General features: G+C 43.5%; 1 protein-coding gene across 2 annotated transcripts in view; it reads right to left on the bottom strand.

Moving 5' to 3' along the window:
- Window positions 1-11,774: 11,774 nt before the first annotated feature.
- Window positions 11,775-26,706, bottom strand: part of LETM2 (leucine zipper and EF-hand containing transmembrane protein 2) — a 59,719-nt gene continuing 44,787 nt past the window's right edge. The window contains exons 5-11 of one of the 2 annotated variants that reach the window (XM_082255227.1): window positions 25,549-25,689; window positions 25,258-25,461; window positions 21,761-21,880; window positions 19,389-19,505; window positions 16,621-16,707; window positions 12,616-12,690; window positions 11,775-11,937 (exon numbers count right to left, since the gene is read on the bottom strand). In XM_082255227.1, coding sequence (XP_082111353.1) covers window positions 12,619-12,690; window positions 16,621-16,707; window positions 19,389-19,505; window positions 21,761-21,880; window positions 25,258-25,461; window positions 25,549-25,689 — 741 coding nt within the window. In that variant the 3' untranslated portion in view covers window positions 11,775-11,937; window positions 12,616-12,618. The remainder of the gene's footprint in view (window positions 11,938-12,615; window positions 12,691-16,620; window positions 16,708-19,388; window positions 19,506-21,760; window positions 21,881-25,257; window positions 25,462-25,548; window positions 25,690-26,706) is intronic. The other variant, XM_082255226.1, reaches the window with a different exon arrangement.

Genomic DNA, 26,706 nt, shown 5'->3' with positions numbered 1-26,706 from the left:
CTATGGATCACAGGAGACCAGTTCGTTCTGCACTCCTGCGACTCATTTTCAGCCAACAGCTAAAGCCTGCTGTTGGCTGACATCACTCAGTTGGTCCAGGGTGGGAAAAGATCCTGAAAACAATCCACCCAGAAGCCTGGACTGGCAGCTGGCGCAGCCTCTGAGTTGTGCCGCTGAGAGCCTGAGCCAGTCGCTCCCTCCCCAGCCCAGTACTCCAGTAAGCACTGGAGGGGCAGAACACAGAGCCGCTGACTACAAGTCACGGCTCTCTGCTCAGAGCAGAGAGGCGTACTGAGCAATTAACAGTGTTTGATTGTTCAGTTCTCCGTGCAGAGGCAGCAGGGGACAGATGCAGCATTAGAATGATGCTGCATCCACTTTGTATAAGGTCTTGTTCTTTAATACTCTGTACTTCTCTTTTATTATTGTGGAAGCTGGTAGCAATGCTGGGAGCTATTATTGCCGTTACTAGCACCAATGCCGGGGGTTATTATTGCATAAACTGGGCCAAATGCTGGGGATTATTATTGTGTAAACTTGAACAGTTGCTGGGGATTATTATTGTCTAAACTGAAACCAATGTTGGAGGTATTTTTGCAGCAAACTAGCATCAATGCTGGGGGGTTATTTTTGCAGAAAACTAGCATCAATGCTGGGGGTTATTATTGCGCAAGTTGGCAACAATGCTGAATATTATTAATTGGGCAAACTGACACCAGTTCTGGGGGTTAAAATTGCATAAACTGGAACCAATGCTGGAGGTTATTATTGCAGTTACTTACGCTGTGCGAATGGACTCCATCCTGAACTTCTGCACCCGCACAAAGCAGTTCAGCTCCTTGAGGTCCAAAATTGGACACACCTTGCCTTCCTTCCTGGGAACTGTAAACAGATGTAAGTAAAAACCCTGAAAATGTTGTGAAGTCCGAACTGGGGAAATCACCCCTTGAAGCAACAGTTCTTGTACAGCCCTGTAAACAGTCAGAGGGCAGGCACAAGTTGGAAGGAAAGAACCTTGCCGTGGGATAAGAGTGAAACTCGATCTTGTAGCCAGACTGAACAAATTCGTGGACCCACTTGTCTTGTACCAGGGAAGTCCACGGGTCCGTAAACCAACAAAGATGTCCCCCCCCCCCACCCCCGATACGGGTGAGGACACACCTTCATGCTGAAGGAGCCTTGTCCGTGGGTCTGGAGAAGCCCACTTATGGCTTGTCAGACCAGGTTCATTTGGATTCTCCAGAAGAGGCCCTAAAAGGCTTTGAGCCCTTGTCAGTCGACTCTGAGGGATGAAAAAACTTATGAGCCGAGAAGGAAGGCCCACATCTACGACGAAGTTCCTTGCCCTTAGTAGCCTGCATAGGAAAAGTACTCTTTCCCCCTGTGAGACCTTTTAATTATGTCATCCAGGGTAGCCCCAAATAGGTGATCCCCTTGAAAGGGGAGATCAGTCAAGGCCTTTTTAGAAGTCTGATCCGCAGACCAGCATTTAAGCTAAAAGACATGCCAAAGGACCACTGCTGAAACAGAGAGCCAAGGCACTAGCCGAGCCACATCCAAAAAGGCATCACAAATAAACTGCAGCCCCTGGACCAGCTGGTCCATCAGCTCAGCAAAGGTACGAGGGAGCTGTTCTTCCTCCAAGTCATGGCGTAAAAGCTTAGCCCACTCGGTCAAAGTTTGCGACACCAGGGCAATGGTGAATACCGGCCTCAGTGCCGAATCAGCCAGAGTGTACATATTGTGGGCCACAGCCTCCGCCTTCTTGTCAGCTGGATCCTTAAAGGCCGGGGACTCTTCAACCGGGATCATGGTTGCTTTGTTCAATCTGGAAAGCGGAGGGTCCACCACCGGTGGAACAGTCCAATTCTTAATAAGGGACTCCTCATAGTGGTAACGCCTAGTAAATCGCTTTAGGGACCCCAAGGGGACGCTTTGTTGTCCCTACTCTTTAGCAACAATTCTGTCACAATAGGCAGGGAAAGGAAACCCCTTGCCGCTCTGGATGGCTTAGGAGTGCCAAAGGGAACCTGCGCCTCCATCGCAGCTGCGTCCTCCATTTTCAAAGTCTCATGCAATGATACAATCAGTGCTTCCACCAGCGACTTTTCGTGCGCAGTTGCAGATGAAGAGGAGTCATCTCTACTATCTGAGGATTCTGCGCGCAGTTGCAGACCCAGCAGGGTAACCCAAATCCACTGTGGTCCAATACGATTCAGGATCTGATGAGGCAGGGGTGCTTTTTGCTAGCCCGTCGTCCAAAAACTACCTCCACCCGGGACACAAAGGGCTCCAGGAGCGCCCTCCATGCATTGATGGATGGTTGTGACCCAGGGGGCCCCCGCAGCCTCAGAAAGGTTGGGTCAGGTGGGGAGATGTGCTCCAAAGACTCCATGAGTCACCAGGGGGACCCCACAAAAAGTGTAACACTGCAAAGGGAAAACCCCCACTGCACTGGCAGCACCACCCAGTCTCCAGGCACAAGCACCAAGCGATCCTTAGCAGAGAGGGAGAGAACCCCACCAGACGCGCCACCCAGCAGAAACAGGCACCTGCAGCCACCAGGATAATCTGCACTCCACGTGTGGCAATCAGGAAGTGAAAAGATCCAGGAGTCAGCACCAGGGGATGAGGAGGGGCTCCCATTGCCAAAAATCGCTGCCCACAGAGCTTTACTGTTATGGCCGCCGCTATTTTCAATGGTAAACCACAGCAAAATGGCCACCGGACTACACAAACATGGCCACCGTGCATAGGAATACACAGGCTACAGCAAAATGGCAGCCCCCGCGTGGCACCACAAGACTCCCAGGGACCCAGGAGGGATCCCTAGGCCTCAAGGACAGACGCAGGCAGGACTGGGGCCCTGGCAAGAGCCCCCACCAGGTACCAATTACTATCTGGGACATCCCAAACAAATGCCTTTGAGGGGAGGGAGACAGTCTGCCATTAGACATGGATCTAGATTGCCGCTTACAGCATGCTGCAGCCACATGTTGTATCCCCTCAAGCTCTGACATCCACCTGGTAAAACCTAGTGAATGTATGCACTGAAGACCAAGTAGTGGCCTTGCATATCAGCCATAATCGCTTGATGACGAACTGCGCATGAGGCACCTGGTAGTGTGTGCTTTTACTCAAAAGGGTGGGGCTTTCCTCCCTTCAAACCATAAGCCTGAACAATGACTTGGCGAATCAAATGATAGATGGTTGATTTAGATGCTGCCTGCCCTTTCTTGTGCCCGTCGGGCAGTACAAATAAAGAATCGGTTTTCTGAAACTGAGCTGACATTTTCAGATAGACTGACCACTCGCACTACATTGAGAGAATGTAGCAACCTTTCCTCTGTCGAACGAGGATTTGGGAAAAAAGAAGGCAGTAGGATATCTTGATTCAAATGAAACCTGGAAACTACCTTGAGCAAAAAAAGCCAGGTCCTTTGTCCTGGTGTAGGAAGGAAGAGAAAAGGTTCCTTATAAGAAAGAGCTGCCAACTCCGACACCCTCCTAGCCAAAGTTACCGCAACCAGAAAGACTAGTTTTCATGTCAAAAGGACCAGAGGAATGCGCTGGATGGGCTCAAAATGCTGCTTCTGTAGGATAGCCAGTACCAGATTTAAATTCCAAGTGCACAAAGGTGGCCTGACTGGTAGGACCATGCAAATCACCCCTTGTAGGAACGCCTGAAGCAAAGAATATGAAGCAATTAGCCTTTGAAAGAAAATAGATAAGGCTGAAATCTGCCCCTTAAATTGTTCCCAAAGCCAGCTTCATTTCTACCCTCATATGTAAAAAGGCGAGAATCCTCCAGATGACATTTACGGGGATGCCACATTCTGGCCTCACATCAGGAAATGTAAGATTTCCAGACTCTGTAGTAGATGTTCCTAGAGCCTGGATTCCTGGCATTTCGCAGAGTAGAAACCGCCGCACCAGAGACCCCTCGATCCTTTAAAATCTGGGCTTCAATAGCCAAACCGTCAAATTTAGCAACTGTAAAGCAGGATGAAAAATCGGACCTTGAGAAAGCAGGTCCGGACGGCGTGGAAAAGGCCATGATCTCCTTACTGCCAACTTTACTATTTCCCCGTGCCAAGTCCTTCTGGGCCAAGCCGGGGCTACCAGTATCACGGTTTTCCCCACTTCCTGGATCCAGCGCAAAAGTTGTGGCAGGAGCTGAACCGGAGGAAAAGCAATGCTCAGGGAGAACTTTCCCCAAGGAGTCACTAATACATTCTCCCCAATTGCGAGCTGGTCCCTGGTTCTGGATACAAATCTGTCCAGTTTGTTGTTGAACCTGGATGCCAACAGATCCATGTCTGGGGTACCCCATGGTTAATGGATGTAAATCACAAATCAATGAGAAAATCAGAGGACGAGGGAACCATTCCCCTGGAAACAACTGCTGGTGACTTAAAAGTTCAACTTGCCAGTTCTCCACCCCCGGAATGAATACTGCTGATAGGAATGGCACATACCACTCTGCCCATGTCAAAATATGATTCAATTCCTTTTTGGGCTGTCTGGCTCCTGGTGCCCCCTTGATGATTTATATAAGCCGCAGCTGTGGCGGTTTCAGATCCTGACGGGGCATCCTTGTAATCTCGCAGTCCAGAAGACTAGAGCCAGAGGGATTGGCCGAATTTCCAAAATATAGACAGGCAACCCCTTTTCCATCTAAGACCATTTCTTCCAGAACTGCTCCCCAGCCCGAGGGATTGGCACCCTTAGCCCCTACCTTCCTGACTACTGGTAGAAAGGATTTCCCTTTCCCTATGTTCCTGGCCACCAACTGAGATCCTGTCTCTCCCTCTGGGACAGGCACATGTTAAAATCCAGGGCTTGGAACTTTTTGTTCCATCCACCAGAATACCGTTCTGCGATGGTCTTGAATGAAATTGTGCATAAGAAACTGCCTCAAACGAAGACACCATCTCCCCCAGCAACCTCATGCAAAGGCATATAGAGGGGTATCTTTTCCCTCTTACAACCTGAATGCGATTCCTCACAGCTTTGACCTTTATTGGAGGTAAAAAAAAACTTTTACCTGAACTGTGTCCAACATCAGACCCAAATATTCTAGGCACGGAACCAGCTGTAAGGCATTAAACAAATTGATCCTTTAGTAACAGATGATCCAAATATCCTACTATTGATATACCCTGCGATCTTAGCACTGCCAAAACTGGAGCCAGAATCTTTGTAAAACACCCGCGGGGCTCAGGCTAGCCCGCAGGGCAATGCCACAAACTGAAAATGCAGTTCTTCCGCGGCGAATCGCAGAAACCTTTCATGCGACTTGCAAATCGGCACATGCATCGTTGAGGTCTATGGATGATAAAAATTCTCCCAGCAGAGATGCCACTACTGAATAAATTGACTCCATGCGAAAGGAGCGAATGTTTAGAAATGGATTCAGAGCTTTGAGATTCAGAATAGGTCTCATCTCCATTTGGCTTTGAAACTGTGAAAAGATCTGAGTAGAAGCCCTTGAACCTCTGTTTGGACGGAACTTTCACAATCACCCCTTGCGACCCTAACTGGTCCAGAGCCTGGAACAAAGAACTTTTCTTTACCAGATCTGTGGGTACGCTGGATCTTAAAAACAGAGAGGTGGGAAACACCCTAAAGTTCCATTTGTATTCTTGTGACAAAGTGGAATAGACCCACCTGTCCCCGATTACCTCCAGGCATCTGCAAACTGTAGAAGCCCCCCCCCCCCCCCCACGAATGGGGCGCCCCTTCATAAAGTGGGCTTAGAGCCTGCTCTGGGAGATCTCTGGCCCTGGGGTTTTTTTCTGGCCTTGCCCTTGAGGCTTACCTCTAAACCTTGACATCTGAGGCCTTCGAAACTGCCTGGAACTTGAGGTATTAGGTACTTGAGTACTAGAAATATTAAAAGATGGACATTTATGCCTTCTTTTAACCGGTAGGAGCACACTCCCCCCCCCCCCCCCCCCAAATCTTTTAAATATACTTATCCAGATCCTCCCCAAAAAGGTGCTCCCCATGAAAGGGGAAACATGCCACAGACCAAATATATATATATATATTTTTTTTTTTTTCTAACCACAAAATATGCACTGATAAGAGAGCAACCCATGACACCTGCTGTATAGAATTCTTAAGGGCATCCACAGCAAAACGCAAGGCGTGAGGAAACTCCGCCCACTCTTTAGCAGAACCCCCTTGAGCTGGGATATTCCTTACTGTTTAAACAGTCTTTTAAAGACTGACAAATTCCTTTGCCCCCACTGCTAGTTGTGCTGCAGATCAGGCAATAGCAAATGAAGGGGAACCAGCTGTTCTCCCAGCACAGCCAGAAAACTGACCACACTAGGATGGATGTGCTCTTAACCTAGTGTAGTCAGATTGAAATAGAAAAGAAGGGAGACTGGCAGGATCACCAACTATTTCACACAAAGGAAGTAATACAAAGAGAACCGGATACATTTTAACACAAGTACATGGTACAACAGACAAATGAGGAAGACTTCCGTTCACTTCTTGTCCCATAGTCAAATAGGAAGTGAGAGGAAATCCCTGCAAACTGCAAAAGTCTGGGGGTATCACCAGAACCAGTGTCCCCATTGGAAGAATAAAATGTTTTCATTTCTTTCACTTTCAATGGTAATTGTAAACAGGACTAATGGGGAGGGTGAAACTCCCTAAAAGGGGGCTCAGGAGTGTGTAATGCACAGGTCAGTAGACAAAATCTAATAACTTACAACCCTCCCCAAGCAAGGAGTTGGGATATACCCACCACTGTAGTTAGCTAAAAAATGTTGCCTCCCTGGAACTAAAGAGTCCATCCTCAAACTCTATTGCCTAGTTATGTGCTGCAGAGAGGCAGAGAGGCTTAGATAAGAGCAGAAATTAAAAAGTTATGGGTCTGCTCAGAGCCCAGACTGGTACTTCGCTTTCTTCTGTTATAATACACCACTGTTGACAGCCATGCAGATTGATTGCAAATACAGATTGTAAAAGTAGATAGATACTGTAAATCCAATGAACTAAAATCAATAAAATCAAATTCACCATTAACCCCTTCCTTCACCCTAACATCCCTTTAAGTAGTTCAGAGCGCTCAGGGAGTGGGAGGACAGACGATCATGTGACCACTGTCCTGTCAACTACCGATCTATAGCCCAGACCGAGAGATGTCTCTAAAAGCTCTTTGTGCTAAAAGCGTGCTCAGCAAAAAATAAAAAAAAACGGCCACCCAGTGACGCATCTGTGGGCGTTGAAGCACACCCTTTTGGTGCCGCACATGTGTTGGGCAGTCGTAAAGGGGTTAATGTTATTTCAAAAGCCATTTTCAATATTTGAAATAATGCAGTGTTCATCAAAGTAATGCCAGGCAATCCTGCTATGAAGGTCCTTAATCAGAAACTTCCTTTGATAAATTGAGATCACTCACCATCTCTCAATTGTGGTTCCTTGTTGTCACCCTATCACACAGGCTTCCGGTGGAGACTATACTTTAAGTACAACAAAGCTATAGGTCACTTATCACACAAAATTTAAAAAGACCAACGGGCTTTGCACCTGAGCGATTTTCTGCCTGAAACTTGTAGCTCTTAAACCCTCAACAAGCCAAATCCCATTCATTTCAATGGTCTCTGTTCACATCTGGGCTTTCTGTCACCTTAAGCAAAACGCCTGTCGCTCTAAAAAGTACATGAGCTTCTTTTTGGTGGATTGCGGGCGTTTTTGGCAACATTGACTTTAATAGAAATGCCTGATTAAGCGTTTTACTTGCGTTTTGTTGCTCGTTTTCTGCTCAAATAGCAACTCTCCACCCCCAATTACTTCTCCCTCTCCTCCCCCTAGTGCTTTATTGGATAAACAAAAATGGCTGAAGTAAAACACGTTAAAAATGTTTGTAAAAAGCTGTAAAAATGCCAGAAAAACGACAGTAAATTGCTACAATCAGGTGTGAATGGAACCTAAGTAGTGAAAAGAATATAAGATGTAAAAAGATATGCAACAGTTCCATATGAGAATAGCGTATGCATTTACCAAAAGTGACTCTGTATATAAATATGCCATCCTTTTATGGAAGTTTAAAGTGTTAAATCAGATTATCCATCTTTTTACATCTTATGTAAAGCCCAACTCTAGGAAAATTCAAAAATCCAGGGCAATGCCCCCAAACTTCACCTACCTTGAACCTTTGCTCCAACTTTCTCCTCCACCCAGACCTCCGGTGGGCACAGCCTCTGCGTCATGTGCAATACAGGGATATTAATCCTGTATTGTTAGCGAAGGAGGCTGAAGTGCAGTTGGAGGAAGCCGCCGTTTACAGAGGAGCTGGGGAGGACTGGTTGCAGTCCGGGAGGGATCCTGCTTGAGAAAGGGTCTACAGGCAAAAATACTTTTTTTTTTCTCCGGTTTCAAAATTTTATAAAATGTACACACAAAAAAAAAAAACAGTACAACAGTCAAGAAAGGGTATGAAATTTATTGCTGAAATAGTGGTAACAACCAGCGTTTTACCGTAATAGCCTAAATGGTAAAAACTCTTCTGTAATTGTGTCTTTAAAAATGTGCACATCCCTTTCTATGAACACAGTATTTAAAAATAAAATAACAACACTTAAATATTGTTTTATATATATAGAGATTTTTTTTTTCTGTTTGACATTACAGAATGCAAGAATATATTCGTTGCATGTACAAGAATATATAGCAAGTCAGAGCATTAAATGTACAGTGTTTAGTATTCAAATTCATATGTACATATTTACATTCCGTATAAGTTAAAGAAAAAGAAAATGGAGTTTACTTACATATAAAGTTTTGAAATCAGTTTTTTTCTTTTTCGTTTTGTAAACTATAGGGAACTTTATTCTAGGCAACAAAAATTATTACAGAGCAGGAAGGGACCAATTTTTAGGCATCAAAGGAGTATTCAAGAGAATGAAGCCTATAAATTCATCCAGACCTGAAAAATTGATGCTTATGTACAATAGCTACCCTCCTTAAGAATAGGAACAAATGTAAAATATACTAAAGTGAGCTTGAGTTTTCTTTTTTTTTTTTTTTTAAAGCGGAGCTTTAGGAAAATGCTCCCTGCAAATGTTAAATGCTCCATAAGCTCTAGGAGGCCACAAAAACTAGTTTTACTAACCTGAATGCCCATTCCCAAAGGCTCCATAAAGGCTTTAAGACCAGTACCCTCAGCCTCTTCTCCCTTATGCCTCTCGTTGGTCACAGGTCCTCTAATGTCACCATGTCCAATGCAGAGCTCATAGCACTACACTGGACATGAGGGACAGTCCACCACCAGAGCACAGGAGAAAAAAAATGCGCCGGCTGCTGGGCGAGTGGAGAATTGGAAAAGTAACACTGATTTTCGCATTCCCCCAGCTCCCGTAGACAAGTGATGGCGAACCTTGGCACTCCAGATGTTTTGGAACTACATTTCCCATGATACTCAACTATACTGCAGAGTGCATAAGCATCATGGGAAATGTAGTTGCAAAACATCTGGGGCGCCAAGGTTCGCCATCACTGCCCTAGACTTAAACAAGAATTTAACCCTTGCATTGCGGGGACAGCCCCACTACAAGGGAGAATTTTTCCTGTTCCTGGAGACGAGGCCGCCCACAACACACAGCCACTGGATATTGTCAATGCAGACCCATGGATATTTAAGCTAAACGCCAAGCAAAAATTGAAAATACACAGATGGTGTGTGTATATCTCTCATATATATATATATATATATATATATATATATATATATATATATATATATATATACACACATATACATATACACACACACACACACACACAAAAAGAGAGCTGTTTTAGATGCAAGTTAATTTGCATTTCTGTCAATCCAAATCTCAGGTTTACACAGTACAGCCAGGAGGATGAGGAGAGTATAGTGATGTCATGTGCCCACCACCAGCCTGCTGACTGAACAGTAAGGGAGCAGCAGGAGACTAAAAAGGTCATCACTCTGCTCAGTCCTTTTCCGCTTATGTTCTTTGTTAGCACATCTGCCTGCAGCAAACCTAAAGCTACATTTGCACCAGCATTTTGCCCTGGTATGAATGACAGCAGCAGCAATCTGCTGATTCCTGTTGCTGTTTTAGCCACAGAGCTCCACACACTTCAATGACAGGTCCCCGGTAGCCGCAGCTATCCATGGCTGCCTACACAACTAGTGATTATCTAAAGTAATATCAAAAAATTATAACCGCGCTAGTGTAAAATTAACAGCTGCAGCAGGTCGCAGAGTGCTGACGTCACCCCACGTATCCAGGAAGGACAGGCGGAATCGCCAACAGGCCCGCGGCTTGTTCATCTTTTATAGCTCGCATACTCTGCATTTTCATGTAAGTGTATATCTTTTAACAATAAACTGAATGTGATGGTTTTACACTATGGAGTCTCTACTGTTTTATGTTGCATGACGGTGGTTTATCAGTGTGGACCATGGTAGTGGAGCAGAGCTGGTATTTGGGTGACATCCTAGGCTGTTATATCTGAATCTTGGCCATCCCCTCTATCCTGCTGTGGGAGTTTGATAGCCTCCTGTCGTGATTTTCAGGTGCATATTTACCAAGTTATGGTAAGCAGCATTGATGTTGGTGGAGAATTGAGCACCTGTGGTGGATCGCACATTTAATTGAATCTTCACTTTATCTCACATCCCTAAATAGGCTTTATGGACTCACATTAGAGACTTTATGCTTATTCACCATTTTTTTGCACTTATATTCATTTAGTGCACTTTTGTTATTTTAGTTCACTCATTTATGGTTTCATTTGAGTTTTGTGATATTCGATTGCCTCATTCATATTGCATTGCTCATTACCCAGATTTTTGACTGTATATATTTATTGGACAATTTAATTTGTTGTTTATGATTAGTCATTTATATTACTTAGTGCAGCTTGTTTATTACTGATAATCTAAAGTGATCACCGATGCATGCACACCAAGTGTAGCAGTAATCACCACAGGTAATTGCTGGCTGTGTGGACAGCCACAGTAAGCTGCAGCTGCCAGTGACCGGTCATAGAAGTGTACACGGCTCAGCGGCCACAGCTAGCTGCTCACAGGTGGCAAAAACAGCGGCAGGAGTCAGCAGATACCAGCCCCTGTCATTCACACTGGGGCTAAACGCTGGTGCAAAAGTAGCCAAATTAGGTACCAGTTTTGCCCCCCATCCCCGGTGCTGCTGTACAGAGGATTGTAAAAGGCTGACAAAATTCATGTATCTACACTCATTGCATCTAAAAATATATTTGATGATTTATAAAAGGGGAACTTCAACCTCCTAAACGATCCCATTAGCCCCACCTTTCCCACCCCAACCTATGGCTTCATGTCTATTTGCATGCCATTTTATGAATGGAGGATAGTAATGCCTCCAATGATACCAACATCACATATACAAGGAGACAGTACTTTTTCTCCATTTATGCAAACAGAGATCAGCCCAGAGTTTGGCCTTAAATACCCATAATGTGATCCCAAAACTGCAAATTCATTGATAAACGGTTTGTTGATTTGGCTCACAAAAGAGTCCCCTGTGCAGTGCAGTGTAGTAGTAGCAGCAGGTTTTTTTTTTTTTAATTATATACATTATAAAAAAATAAACTGGGCTGCAAGATTAGAGAATACACTGTGCTTTAGATACAAGTCAGTCTTGTTTCTTCTGTATCACTAAAAATAGAATTATTGGAGACCTAAATTGTCCACATATATTACTCAGCACTCCATTCCAATCTCAGCATATTGCACTCTTTAAATATTCTCTGACTGGAAGTCGATTGGTCAGAAAAGGACATTTTCTGAAGACCTGCAGTAAACTGTCCATGTTCTGACTTGGTTGCTGGATCTGTAAGGTGAAACACTTGCATAGTGCAGCGAGCCTTCTGGCCAAATTACACTCCATTTGCACTGGCTTTTGCCTAAATGAACAAGAAATGTGAAAACAGAAATAAATGAGTGTATTACAACAAAAAAACAACAGTTTCATGTTTAGATGTACTTCCCAGAAAGTTTTCCTTCGGAATGTTAGGTTCACTTTCAGGGTTTATATAGCTTGTCTTCATTACTAAAGTTGTGCTTTTTTTAAATGCGTTTACTTACTAAAGTTAGAGAGGGCAAAATTGGTCACAATTCTGCAGAGAAACCAATCAGCTTCCAGGTTTTATTGCTAAAGCCTAATTAAACAAGCTGAGGTTAGAAGCGGATTGGTTTCTCTGCAGAATTGTGACAAATTTTGCCCTCTCTAGCTTTAGTAAATAAACCCCAAAGTGTCCAAACTTTTGAAGTTTTGGATATAGTGGTGAGGGGTTAGAGCCCCCCTCTGGCAGGTTTTTATTGCTAAATTAAAGAACTAGCCAACACTCTGTAAACACAATTTGTTAAAAGCAGATATGTTAGCAGCATAAAGTTGCAAATCTATATGGGAAGCTACACTGCCTTGATCTTAGAGAATTTCTTATGTCTATATTTACCAAGAGATTCAGCATGGCAGCCAGTCAACTAGCATTTTCAGAAGAAGGGGTGAGAACTGGAAGTCTGCATATTCATCAGAAGAGTACTTTAGCAAATCAAAACTTTAACAAATAAGCACAGGTTACCTTTTAAATACTTACACCTTCCTTTGTTGGCAGTGCAGGATCATGGTCAACAGATTTAGGGGCAATATCTTCATTCTGCGTCAATATAACAAACCAAAGACAAAGAAATGGAACAATATAGGATCAATTTTGTGTATCACCAACACACTTCATATAGGTTTGGTTGCATATTTTTTTTAAAAAAAAAGGAGCCTGATGGATCTGTAACAATTCTTTTTCTGAGAAATACAGTACACTACATTAAAAGTATTGGGACGCCTGCCTTTACACCCACATGAACTTTAATGACATCCCAGTTTTAGTCCGTAGGGTTCAATATTTAGTTGGCCCACCCATTGCAGCTATAACAGCTTCAACTCTTCTGGGAAGAGTTGACTGAGACTGGGATGGCAATAAAGTTCATGTGCATGTAAAGGCAGGCGTCCCCATACTTTTGGTAATATAGTGTACACGCTAATATTCCATTCCCAGACCCATGGCAACAGCCTGAATAGAGGAATCTTTACTTCTGGCTATTGTATTTAGGCAGCTATGGCATTCATGGCTGCCCAAATATAGTGATGTTTTCAAACAATGACTGAATCTAATAGGATGCAGCCACTAGTCAGTCAGTTTTCCCACACAACTCAGTCCATTTTTAAATCAACTTTTGTCAAGCGGGGTGGTGTTTGACGGGCCACCCACAGCTTAAATTTTGGACAGTTCAGCAAAAAATGGCCAAAATTCAAGCTGTTTATAGGGACCTATTATGAACATGTGCGCTCCTCCTGTGATAGCGTCACAGTCAGTAACAAAGAAAAAAAGTGGCAGATCCCTGCAAAAGAAGAGGTATTCTGCTTCCGTCTCCAGTAACTTGTGTGACCCATTTCCCCTCCAGTGCTGCGGTCTCCATCAGACTCTTCACCACTGATCACGGTTTCAGCTTTCTGCCAGTCACGTAGGGGTAGGAGGATGGAACCACAGTGCATGGTGGGGAACATAGGAATCCAACACTCCCAGACGTGTTGTTTGCTGGAGAGGTTGCAGTACTGGAATGAAGTTTGAAAAAACTATTATATGGGCACCTTAGCGACCACAACATACCAGGATATACAACCTACTATTGACATAAACACTTATGTACACACACACACACACACCATAGGTTGAATGAGATGGACTGGTATCGTTTTTCAGCTTCACTAACTTTGTAACTTAGTTGGAGATGCGAGTAGCTGAAGAAACAAGTGAAATATGTGGTCTATTGTAGGAATTTCCATTACATTTTTATTGGGTTGCTTTACCATCCTATTACTTTTAATAGTCAGCCCTTTTTTTAGTTGTAGCTAAAATGGGGAAATTAAAACCTCTGCTCGTCTCTACTGAGGACATCACTTCCTGTCTCAGCGACAATTGTTTCCAATCTCTGAGGTGGACTGTGAAGATAAATATTTTACCGTTCTCACCACTCACTACAGGTGAAAGCAATTCTTCCAATAAGGACCCCTGGTGAAAACTGTCAAAGTTGGGGATGTCCCCAGACCTTTAAGAGATTTCCTATAAAATAGCTTTGGGTGATATTCCAGTGTCTAATCAATAAAAGGACCACCATTGAGTAAACCTAATGCCTCGTACACACGCAACGATTATCGGCCGACCGATCGGCCGTCTTTTGTCCGGTGCTGTTTTGTTGGTTGGAATGTGCCTAGACTGCACACAAATTTTTTCAGCCAACAACAAACAACTTCAGAAGTGATGTCATGTGCTGGTTAACTTTCCGTGTGTTTTTTCTTCTCTGAGCATGCCCAGTCTTGCTCATCTGATTTTTGTCTGCCGAAATCTGTACTGACTGACGAACAATCGACCGTTCTGTTGACGGCCAACAAAAAACAAAAATCTGCCGAAATCTGTACTAACAAGCCGACAATCGGCCGATCGGACGTTGGCCGAAAATTCACGGCCAACATTCGTTGCGTGTGTACGGGGCTTAAGTCCTTCCTTACTTAACAAGATCACCCAAGGCTTTTCAATGGTTTGAACAGCAAAAGATCTAGAACTTCCATCATAATGGCCAAACCTAATCTATATGGCAGACCAGCAGGATGACATTTCAAAAAGTTGTGCAGACTGAAAGGATGCACAGGCTGCTGTTTTTCTCATTACAATACAAACTGATCAGATGCTGATAATCAAAGCAGGACCTTCAACCTAATAGCCTGTTTGATAAAAGTGCTGGAAAGATTTTCATCAATCTCCAGAACTGAACTGAAAGAATCCTGAAAATAGTTTAATAAAATCTTTGCAAAGTATAGTTAACATTCATGACTTCTTGGGTTATACTGCAGCCTCCAGGTTAATGGACAGTAGCCAAAAAAGAATACCCGCCCTTGGATCTCTGTGTGTCCCTGTTTACTTCAAGACAGGGATTTTACAGATAAACCAAAAATCCTAAATTTCTTAATTGTACGTAACCAGAAACAAAGGAGTTAAATATTCATGACTTGGGATATCCTCAAGTACTGAACATGAAGGGTGGATAGCACCTTAAAAAACCACTGGGACAACCTCGGCATACCTGCTCCATTTTAGCTGAGAAAGAAGATGGAAAGCATAGAATTTCCCACGGACCTTTGGGTGATATATAGGCCTATGAATTGATTTTTTGACCAATCATTAACAGATGTGACATGATTTCTCTACCAGAAAGATTTAAACACTTATGTACACAGTAGCATGTTTATAGGCCTATGAATCACCGCCGCTCTTCCCCGATCGTCGGGGAATCGAGTGTGGAGATCCGCCCGCTTGTGTAAACAAAGCGGGCGGATCTCCTAAGTGACAAACAGTGACAGATTGCAGGGTTCAGCATAGCTGAACATGCGATCTGTCCCTGTGTCACTCAGTCACCTCCCCCCACACACGTTAGTAAGCACCAGGCATACATTAACCCCTCCCTCTCCAATAAAATGAACCCCTTCCCTGCCAGTGTCATTTTTACAGTAACAGTGCATATTTATAGCACTGATTACTGCAGTAATGTCACTGGTACCCCCAAAAGTGTCAAAAATGTCAGTCAAGGGTCCGATCTGTCCGCCGCAATGTCGCAGTCCCGCAAAAAAAAAATCGCAGATCGCCGCCATTACTCGTTAAAAAAAAAACACACCAAAAATGACATAAATCTTTCCCTTAGTTAGTAAACGCAATAACTTTTGCGCAAACCAATCAAAATACGCTTATTGTGATTTTTTTACCAAACATAGGTAGCAGAAAACAAATTGGCCAAAAATGTAAAAAAATTTTGATTTTTACATTTTTTGGGGGGGAATTTCTTATAAAAAAATGTGAAAAATATTGTTATTTTTTCAAAATAAATGCTCTTTTTTTGTTTATAGCGCAAAAAGTAAAAATCGCACAGGTGATCAAATACCACCAAAAGAAAGCTCTGTTTGTAGGAAAAAAAAGGACGTAAATTTCGTTAGGGTACGGCGTCGCATGACCGCGCAATTGTCAGTTGCCGTATCGCAAAAAGTGGCCTGGACGTAAGACAGCAAAATCCTCCGGTGGTAAAGTGGTTAACCTCGGTCAGGCTTTTCATGAGTGAAATGTCCCCTTGTCTCCTCCCCTGGAGATAGGACAGGAAGTCTGTGGAAATCTCTACAAAGTGAGGGAAGATCCAAACTCTGATGGATGCCATTGGAATAGGGGTCCTCCATTAGCAAATTTCCTCCCCTTTATTTCTGTTTCAGTGACAACTGTAAAATTTTATTGTCACTTTATGGTCCCATGAAGACCGCTAGGTTGATCTTTGTCAATGGTCACCAAGACAAAAAGGTTTCCCAACAGGGACCCAGTCCCTAGTAAAATAGGTTGTGAGGCTTCCCCACCCTATCCAAACTAAAACAATAAAGAGGATTGACCAGAGTTCTACTTTATGAACATACAGGATTTTTCTTTACTCTGAAGCCGGGATGAGAATTCCCTTAACAATTTCACATGGTAAACCCAGTATGTCAAGGAGTTTATTACCTGAATGCCTTGTAATACTGGAGCTGGGTCTGTTAGCACTTCTTTAGCATCTGTAGGCTGTGTTTGGATTGATGTCGTCTTTGGTACCTATAAAGTATATTAAAGTGTATTTATGGTCATATATTCCATCCCACACTGAATTTTAAATTATTTCAGCCTATTCCTATTAATCTGATCAAGTTTGAAGAATACTACACATTTACTACCCTGAATTGTGATACATATTCACTATGTCCTGTAAATATGCACTACTGGTGTCACACATTTCACAGAGCCTGCCTTCTGAACTACAGAAAGCACAGTCAGTACAGGAAACACTACACATGTCTGCTTGGGTGCAACAAGGTTCTACGAGTGTTGGAAGTCCTTAAAAATCAAAAGAAAAGCAAAGTAATAAGAAGGGAAACAGTGCAATACATGCAGGGAATCCAGGAAGTTGTGAAAAGAGACGGCCAGCAGACAGGCAGAACTCACAACATGAAAGGAAATGTTTCAAATAAGTTAAAATTGGATTGTCAAAAATAACTATATCTATAGCCATTACCATGATGATGTTCTAAAATAAAAGGTTTTGGTGTGACTATAAAGATCATTTAAAATTTTACATACAATTTATAAAGCAGCAAGTTCTGACATCAGAAATTACATTTTACACAGTCTAAAGTAGGGGTGTCCAAACTACAGCCCTCCAGCTGTTCAGGAACTACAATTCCCATGAGGCATTGTAAATCTCTGACATTCATAGACATAACTAGGCATGATGGGAATTGTAGTTCCTGAACAACTAGAGGGCCATAGTTTGGACACTACTGAGGTTGGGGCTTCTGGGATGCATACAAACTGTAATTTTTCTTTCCACTATACCCCCCCCCCCCTCTGTGAGCTCCCTTATTGGCATCTTTGTCTAGCCTTCTTCTGGGTATGGCATCTTTGGCCAGCAGAGGATGGCATAACTCCCATGCATGCATACTGGAATTTATTCTTTTTGGCACTAAGGTACACAGAGAATGTACACTGCTATGTTTGCACTGTGGGGTTGATTTACTATAACTGGAGAGTGCAAAATCTGGTGCAGCTTTGCATGATAGCCAATCAGCTTCTAACTTTATGGGAGAAAAATGGTGAGGCGCTAACACATAAATACAACCAATCACAGATATTGTCTAAAATAAATAGCATACTCAGTATTAAACATGATAGTGCTGTAAATATCACCAAATGTGACGTATATCAGTGCAAAACAAATCAAGATGTAAAAATAAACCTAGATCAATACCAGTGCACAAAGCAGACGTCACATTTGGTGATATTTAACGCACTATCACGTTTAATACTGAGTTTGCTATTTTAGACAATATCTGTGATTGGTTGTATTTATGTGTAAGCGCCTCACCATTTTTCTCCATTTTTATTTAAGTCCATTGTACTTAAATTGAAGGCAGCTTCACAACATACACTGATTCCATTTAAAGGGAGGCGCCGTTACTCTCTACATTACTCCACAGCTTCTAACTTTAGCTTGTTCAATTAAGCTTTCGAACCTGGAAGCTGATTGGTTTCTATGCAGACCCGCACCAGATTATGCAGTGTCCAGTTTTATTAAATCTACCCCTGTGTCGTTAAGTGCATGCAGCCATCTTGGTAAAGGAATGTCTTTAATTCCCCCATGTCAGAGTCTCCAGTAAGCAGCACAGTAGTGACATCACCAAATCTCAGTCCCAGTTTCCAGAGACTCGCATTCAGCGGCAGAAGGACCCAATCACCTGCCGAAACACTAACAAGTACAAGTGATCTGGCAGATATACAGATGGGCGCTTCATAGGAAATACTGTATTTATCGGCGTATAACACGCACTTTTTCCTCCTAACAATGGAGGGCAAAGCATCAGTGTGTGTTATACGCCGATATATAGTTAAAAAAAAAAAAAAAAAAAAGCCAGGCAGCGCTGAGGGGAAGAGAAGGGGGGCAGGCCTGGCAGAGCAGAAGAAAAGACGAGGGGCTGCTGTCATAGGAAGTCCCGCCTCCTATGATAGACAACACAGTGGCCCAATGCCGGGACAGGGGACGTGTGACGTCTATTATAGGCGCCGGTACGTCAGATGACAGCGGCGGCTCATACTTGCTTCTCCTTGCACGGCCCGCCCCCGTGCCTAAACGCTGCCCGGCTTTTTTTTATAAAATATATTTGGGCGATCTGTGCAATATATGGGCGATCTGTGCAATATGGGCGATCTGTGCTGGCGAGACTGCATTGGGGACACTGCGCTGGCGAGGCTGCATTGGGGACACTGCGCTGGCGAGGCTGCATTGGGGACACTGCGCTGGCGAGGCTGCATTGATGGACACTGCGCTGATGAGGCTGCATTCATGGGCACAGGTAAGACTGCATTTGATTAAAATAAATAGTTCTGAGTTCAATGCTGTTTATTTAAAATTTTAAGCTTTTTTCCTAAAATTTCCCTCCTAAATGTGAGGTGTGTGTTATACGCCGATAAATACGGTATGTACAGACCCCCCATAGGCAGCCAACTAAGGGAGCATACATGGCAGGCTAACAAAACTTCAGGCTGAAACACTTCTGTTACTGCCAGAATCTTCAGGTGAGAATCTTTGCAACAGATTAAACAAAAATGTATTTCCCTATAAAAACTGTATACAGTGAGACATGATCCCAAACATATTGGAAAAAAAAAAAATATTTGGTCTTTGCACACACTTTAAATCTGTTTGTGCCATCACTCATCATACAAGCGGCAGCCACTCTCACCTCTACAGTCGGCTTGACAGGTATGATGGGTTTGGGTTTTAGATCTGTCAGATAAAGGGCCCGGGACAGGAGCAGGAGAGATGGGGGGACGTTCTCCTTCAGATGCAGATCCAACCACTAAGGAAAGAAACAGGAAGAATGAGTGACACTGGTAAAAATGCCAAGATTTGTAAAATTATATAAAAAGATCTGGTTGACCCTGTTTAATACATCAGGGGACTCTACCCAATTTGTTTGGAATGGAAGCTCTCGTCAGTAAGAAGTACCACAGCCAATATTGCAGTGGATTTCAAACTCTATCATATTTATTAATACGAATTCTCTCCTCACTTCCTATCAGTGCACTCCATCAACCTTCGGTATCATAGCACCCATCCCAGTTTTTTATGGTCCCCTTCCCTCACCCATACGCCAACATCCATTTCTGTCCATTGACCTACCCCCATTACAGTTTTCCATACCTTTCTTTTTTCACCCTGCATTCTTGCCCATCACCGAATGGACCCCCAGTTTTTCTTCTCTTCACCCCTCCCTCATCATAGTGATATTTTGTACGCTGGGTCATCTACTCCTCTGATCCCTCCACCATATCATGAACAATGTCCCTTGGTCAGACTGCATAGCGTTAACCTGATGTAAAATAGCCATGACCCCAGAACATTATATCATTACATTCCTAGATGCCCCTGCCCCTCTCCACTGAGCCTGTCTGTCTTAAAGTTTCTGTGGAAAAACTATGCTTAAGCCGGTACACATGGGCCAAAAACTGCCCGGTTCAGCAGAAACAGGCCAAATTTCAGCCTGTGTGTAAAATACAGCTCTGTCTGACAGAAGCTTTTCTCATGACAGGCTTTTGTCGAACGGACATGCTGGAAAACCAGCATCCATGATCTTTTCAGTTTTCGCAACCCCATCAGAACACAATGGTTCAGCAGGAGAGATCCCTGCATTAACATCGCATGTGTTGATGCAGCGATCTGTTTTTCTTCTTCAACTCGCTGGTTGAGTGAAAAAAAAAAAAGAAAAAAAAAAAAAAAACTTTAGATATGTACCCAGCATTTCCTAAAAAAAACAGCAATCCAATACAGAATGGATCGGCGCTAGTTCTGATTATCAAGTCCTTGATGGAACTTAGTGTCCTGTGGAATTCTGGGGCACCATAAGGAGATGAGTCCACAAGTCTGATCTCTGATCCTAGGTTGAGAAAGGTGCGCGCTAGCAGGCCAGTGCCATATGGCACATGCTCTGAAACGCGTTGCAAGTCTTTAACGTCACTGGCGCATGATTGCGGTTCACTGTGTGGTCCGGCCCTCGTTTTCGTCTCCGCTCCCCGGAAGCCGGCCAGCATATTCACGGAGGAAGCAAGAAGGTAACGGACCACCAGATCTGCTGCAGGCACCAGAACCTTACTGCCCAGGACGCTGGCGTAGAGGGACTGTTTGCCCCCCAATTTCAGGCTTATTTCAGGCTATGGAACATGTGAGTGCTTTACTACGTGTTGTGCTTAATAAATTGTCTACAGTCTACATTTAGAGGCGCCTTGTTGTTTCCTTTTTAAAAAAACATCAATGCACTGGCATATTTTCAATTATTTGTCAGTGTCAAAATCATGGTATGATATTGTGTACATCTCCACGTATCTTTACTCCATGTATGTTTTTCAAATGTTGTATGCTCTCAAAAGACCCATGAAGGTTTGAGACCTGTGTGGTTTGGTTATATATAATTTAACAAAAAAAAAAAAAAACACACACACACACAAAAAGGTTTTCAAGGGGAAAAAAAAAAAAGAGATTTGGATGTGTTGCACATAGAGTAATAATTAAAGAGTAGAACAATGTTTCCAAACTGGAGTGCTATTTGGGTCCCCCAGGGTGCCGCAAGCATGGAACCTGGTTTTCCCTGGATCAGAATCAAGAGTTGCCATGGCACCATGATGTTGGGGGCCTACCCACACCATGGCAACCCATAACGCTGATCCTGGGCAGGCAGAATGCAAGGCCACCCCCCAGCATTCAGAAGGGGATGGAAATCCACCTCTTCTAGACCTGCTCCACCTCCTGCCCTCTGCCGTGCTGCTGGAGCCAAAAGGCAGGGCTCCGATGAGAAGAGGGGTTTGTTTGGTTATGGGGGGAACTTCTTTTATGAATTTAATTTCATCAAGGTGGTTATGTGCATTGCCCTTGGCTCAGGTTTCCTATTGAAAAGTGACATTTAACATTAGACTGGGGTGCCTTGAGATTGTGCATACTTCTAAAGGGTGCCGTGACTGATAACAAAAATGTTGAGAAACACTGGACTAGACCATAAAAGTAGTTACAAAGGGCAACACAGCTCACACAAAACACGTCCTTCTTTCAGTAGCATTATACCTGCTTCATCTGTTCTTTGAGCTGTTCTTCCGTCAGACCAAGTGAGCGCATCCCTCGGGTCCTGCTGGCCCCCTGAAGCTCAGCCACAGTCAGATTGTCCACGCCTTCCTTTGATATCATCTGCACACCAGAATGAGAAAAAAAATAAATAAATCAAACTTACTTGATCTGAATAGTAACACTAAGAGTAACTATTTTAGAAACATGATTTATTCGGGGCAATATTATACATTTTCGGAACTACAAGAACTGACATCTAACTCCATAATCTAAATCCGTACTGATGAAGCGCTAGCTTATAACCCATGGCATAGATATAGTCATGTAAAGAGGACCTGTCAAGAAATGGCATTTGTGAGAATATGAATCTCCATTCAGTTGTTATAAAGTGCAGACTTATCACTCAGGGCTCGTTATCACCATACGTGCATGAAAACTGATGGGGAAAACTGCGCAGATTTCACTTGTAGAGACATTCGTTTACATCAGTTTTCATGTGCGTCAGTTATGTGCCCTATTCACACCACAGTGTTGAGGTCTCCTCAGTCTTTTTTTACTGCGCAGAAAACTGCATACACATTGCAGATTCCTGCACAGAAAAAATCCACACCTGATACCAGTGTCGTGGTGTGAACAGGACACATAGAGAACAATTGTCTTCTTGTGCCCTTGCAGTAATCGTGCAGAAAAACTGACGTCTCTGCACATGGTGTGAATGAGGTCTCAGAGACAGGTGTGTGTGCGGTTATTAAGTAGTATTCTTTTCAATGAGAAATGTTAGACTAGCCATAATAGCTGATATGTCTTCTGTCTGAAGTCAAGGTTAATGCACACCCTCTCTGAGCTCCTGGAAGAAGTTAAAACTGTGAAAATAAAAAAGCTTTTTAGAGTTATTGCACATAATCCTAACACCTCTTTTGTCATATGGGAGTTTATTTTAGCATCTGTTGTGAGCTCAAGCAGGAGAAGGGACAGCCCGAAAACACGGCTTTCATCTCCAGACTATGACTTTGTAGGCTGCTGTGTACAGAGCAGTAGACAAGAGGCAAGAACCAGTCTACAAAGTCACAGTCTGCAGACTGGAAGCAGTGTATAGGCGATGGCCTGGAGAGGAAAGCAGAAAGCAATTAACAGAGCAATACATGTCCCTTCCACGGATGTTAATTAAACAATCAATTCTGTCAAGTGGGGGTGGCCACACACTGATTGAAATTCGACCAGTCCATACAGAGCTAGCCAAATTTCAGTCAGTGTATAGCCAGCTTAACAAGCAGAAAGCAGTGTACACAGCAACAGTTGTGACAATGTACAAAGTAAAACTGCCCAAAGATAGATTGAAATTCATGTGTGGTCACTGCCGCTCAACAGAAGTGGATCTATGAATTGACTCCTGCTGAACAGACCTATTGAAAAGCAAAAAGCTGCTCAATAGGCGGCTGCAGTGCTGATCTGTGTATTCTGACAGTAGAGGAGTCTGGCCACTGTCAGAATATATTAGCGTGGTGGGGAGGTTTCCTCCATCCACCTCCATTGTGTTGATGGGAGAATAAGATCAGTTTTTTAAGTTAAGCAAAAAAAAAAAAAAGTCATGTATGGCTAGCTAAACAGTTTTTAAGCAGTTGTGATGCAGGATGAAGCAGTGTACAGAGTGATGGCTTGGAGGGGGAATCAATGTTCAGAGTGACAATAGCAAGCAAGTCTATAGAGCAACAGTCTGCAGAGGAAAGCAGTGCACAGTGTGACAGTCTGCAGATGAAAGCAGTGTACAGAGTGACAATCTGCAGATAAAGGCAATGTACATGCATACACCGCATTTAAGTACACAATGGGACCAGAGCATGTATGTAAAACGAAAATGTACTTAAAGTGAAGCAATACCTTTTTTCATTTCCTAGGCAAGCTGGCAGGATATGTTGTAGTCCTGGGTCACCTCACATTGCTCCCTAAGTTTGGTATCCCTGTCACTTATGGTTTGGGAGTAGTGCCATGTCAAGCTGACCATGATTTCCCATAGACGCCAATGTTAAAAACTGGGAGTAATGCCATGCCAAGCTGACCAGGCTGTGTCCGTAGTCGCGAGTGTACGTAAAGTGAGTGTACTTAAAACAGGGTATGCCTGTACAGAGTGACAGTCTGCAAATGAAAGCAGTGTACAGTGTGACGGTCTGCAGATGAAAGCAGTGCACAGAGTGACAGTCTGCAGATGAAAGCAGTGCACAGAGTGACAGTCTGCAGATGAAAGCAGTGTACAGAGTGACAGTCTGCAGATGAAAGCTGTGTACAGAGTGACAGTCTGCAGATGAAAGCAGTGTACAGAGTGACAGTCTGCAGATGAAAGCAGTGTACAGAGTGACAGTCTGCAGATGAAAGCTGTGTACAGAGTGACAGTCTGCAGATGAAAGCTGTGTAAAGAGTGACAGTCTGCAGATGAAAGCTGTGTAAAGAGTGACAGTCTGCAGATGAAAGCTGTGTACAGAGTGACAGTCTGCAGATGAAAGCTGTGTAAAGAGTGACAGTCTGCAGATGAAAGCAGTGTACAGAGTGACGGTCTGCAGATGAAAGCAGTGTACAGAGTGACGGTCTGCAGATGAAAGCAGTGTACAGAGTGACGGTCTGCAGATGAAAGCAGTGTACAGAGTGACGGTCTGCAGATGAAAGCAGTGTACAGAGTGACGGTCTGCAGATGAAAGCAGTGTACAGAGTGACGGTCTGCAGATGAAAGCAGTGTACAGAGTGACAGTCTGCAGATGAAAGCAGTGTACAGAGTGACGGTCTGCAGATGAAAGCAGTGTACAGAGTGACGGTCTGCAGATGAAAGCAGTGTACAGAGTGACAGTCTGCAGATGAAAGCAGTGTACAGTGACGGTCTGCAGATGAAAGCAGTGTACAGAGTGACAGTCTGCAGATGAAAGCAGTGTACAGTGACGGTCTGCAGATGAAAGCAGTGTACAGAGTGACAGTCTGCAGATGAAAGCAGTGTACAGAGTGACGGTCTGCAGGTGAGAGCAGTGTACAGAGTGACGGTCTGCAGGTGAAAGCAGTGTACAGAGTGACAGTCTGCAGGTGAAAGCAGTGTACAGAGTGACGGTCTGCAGATGAAAGCAGTGTACAGAGTGACGGTCTGCAGATGAAAGCAGTGTACAGAGTGACAGTCTGCAGATGAAAGCAGTGTACAGAGTGACAGTCTGCAGATGAAAGCAGTGTACAGTGACGGTCTGCAGATGAAAGCAGTGTACAGTGACGGTCTGCAGATGAAAGCAGTGTACAGTGACGGTCTGCAGATGAAAGCAGTGTACAGAGTGACAGTCTGCAGATGAAAGCAGTGTACAGAGTGACAGTCTGCAGATGAAAGCAGTGCACAGAGTAATGGCCTAGTATAGGATCCAGTGTATAGCGAGAATGTCTGGAGGCAAGCAGCAGCATGAACCACCTACAGAAAGAATAAGCAATGTGAACATGTAAAATAAACAGAACAGATGACAGTTCCCTGAGCTCACCTCATCATCTGCTCGTATGGACCGGAGCGTCATAAGTAGCTGAAACCGTAGAAGGTTATTGGTGCCAATTGGTGGCAGTTCCAGCAGTCGGCACAAAGCCGCCAGCTGAGACCTTTCCAGGTGCTCAAGAGTCAGTTCATCCTCAAAGAGCTTTGAGAATCGCACAATTTCCTGTGTAGAGGGCTGTGCTCCAGTGACCCGTACCTAAAACAAGAAGATATTTGTCAGGTTTATTTTGCTTGTATAATATGTAACAATTCCGCATCCAATTAAAAAAAAATCCAATCAAACCTGCTGAACGTAAGATGAAAACTGCTGCTGTCTATCTCCCCCGGTCTCTGCCTTGTTCCTCTGCGCCATCTCTGAGATTGTCTCCTGAAGGAACTTTGCCATTTCCAGTTTGGCTCCAAGTTTCTTCTTGAGCTTTTCCTCCTTAACATCCATACCAGAAAAGACACAAAATCAAAATTTAAAAATCTTCCATCTAAACAAAGCTGAGAAACGGAGAAGATGGTACAGGTAGCAGAGAATACTAAATAAGTACTGATTGGTAAACCATATTATTTACTCAATATTCGCTCTGCTGAAGCCAGATCATTACAAGATGGATTCTAATTGGTTGTGATAGATTAATGGAGTTAGGGATTAGCACTTAATGTGAATATATATTCCATTTTAAACTAAAAATGAAAAATCTTGCCAGACACCACACAGTACCTGCTATTACCTCCCAGAAAAGCCTTTATGTGCCCTTTTCTCATTCAGTGCCCAGGTTTACACTCCATGTGACGTCACATGGTCACATTGGGTGTAGGAGGAAGCTTTGAATGACTCTGCAGTCTCACAGGGTTTGAGTGCTGTGCCACAGGGAGTGTAGATTACAGACATGGCATCCTGTCAATGGACAGACAGCACAAAGGGCGTGCCGTGAATCGCCGTGAATCACGGAAGAAATGCGCATGCACCGGTGACATCATTATAAAGAACAGAACAGATTAAAACAACACTGAGCAAGGAGACATCTACAAGCAGCTATCATTAGGGATTTTTATGCTGATTTAAATGTGATAAAGTTGGGGGGAAGAGTTTACAATCATTTGACACCTGCTACCCTCTGTTAAAGAAGAGTGTACTTTCTGGGCAAGTTACATAGGTCAGGGCAATAGCCTGGTTAGCATGCTTAGGCATGAATTTAATGAATAATAGACCCCAGTCACAACGTGAAATAAGATTAGAAAGGCACGCAGCGCAGAAAAGGCTTTTCTGGTTAATAAAAGAAATAACAAATAATTTTGCTGCATTTGCTCTTAGGCAGACTTGTATATACAGGTCCCTCTCAAAAAATTAGCATATTGTGATAAAGTTCATTATTTTCTGTAATGTACTGATAAACATTAGACTTTCATATATTTTAGATTCATTGCACACAACTGAAGTAGTGCAAGCCTT

Source organism: Pelophylax lessonae (assembly GCF_965119305.1).
Source record: "Pelophylax lessonae genome assembly, chromosome: 4".
Classification (NCBI taxonomy): Eukaryota; Metazoa; Chordata; class Amphibia; order Anura; family Ranidae; genus Pelophylax; species Pelophylax lessonae.
The sequence above is the reverse complement of the archived record's forward strand: the minus strand, read 5'-3'. Positions and strand labels throughout refer to the sequence as shown.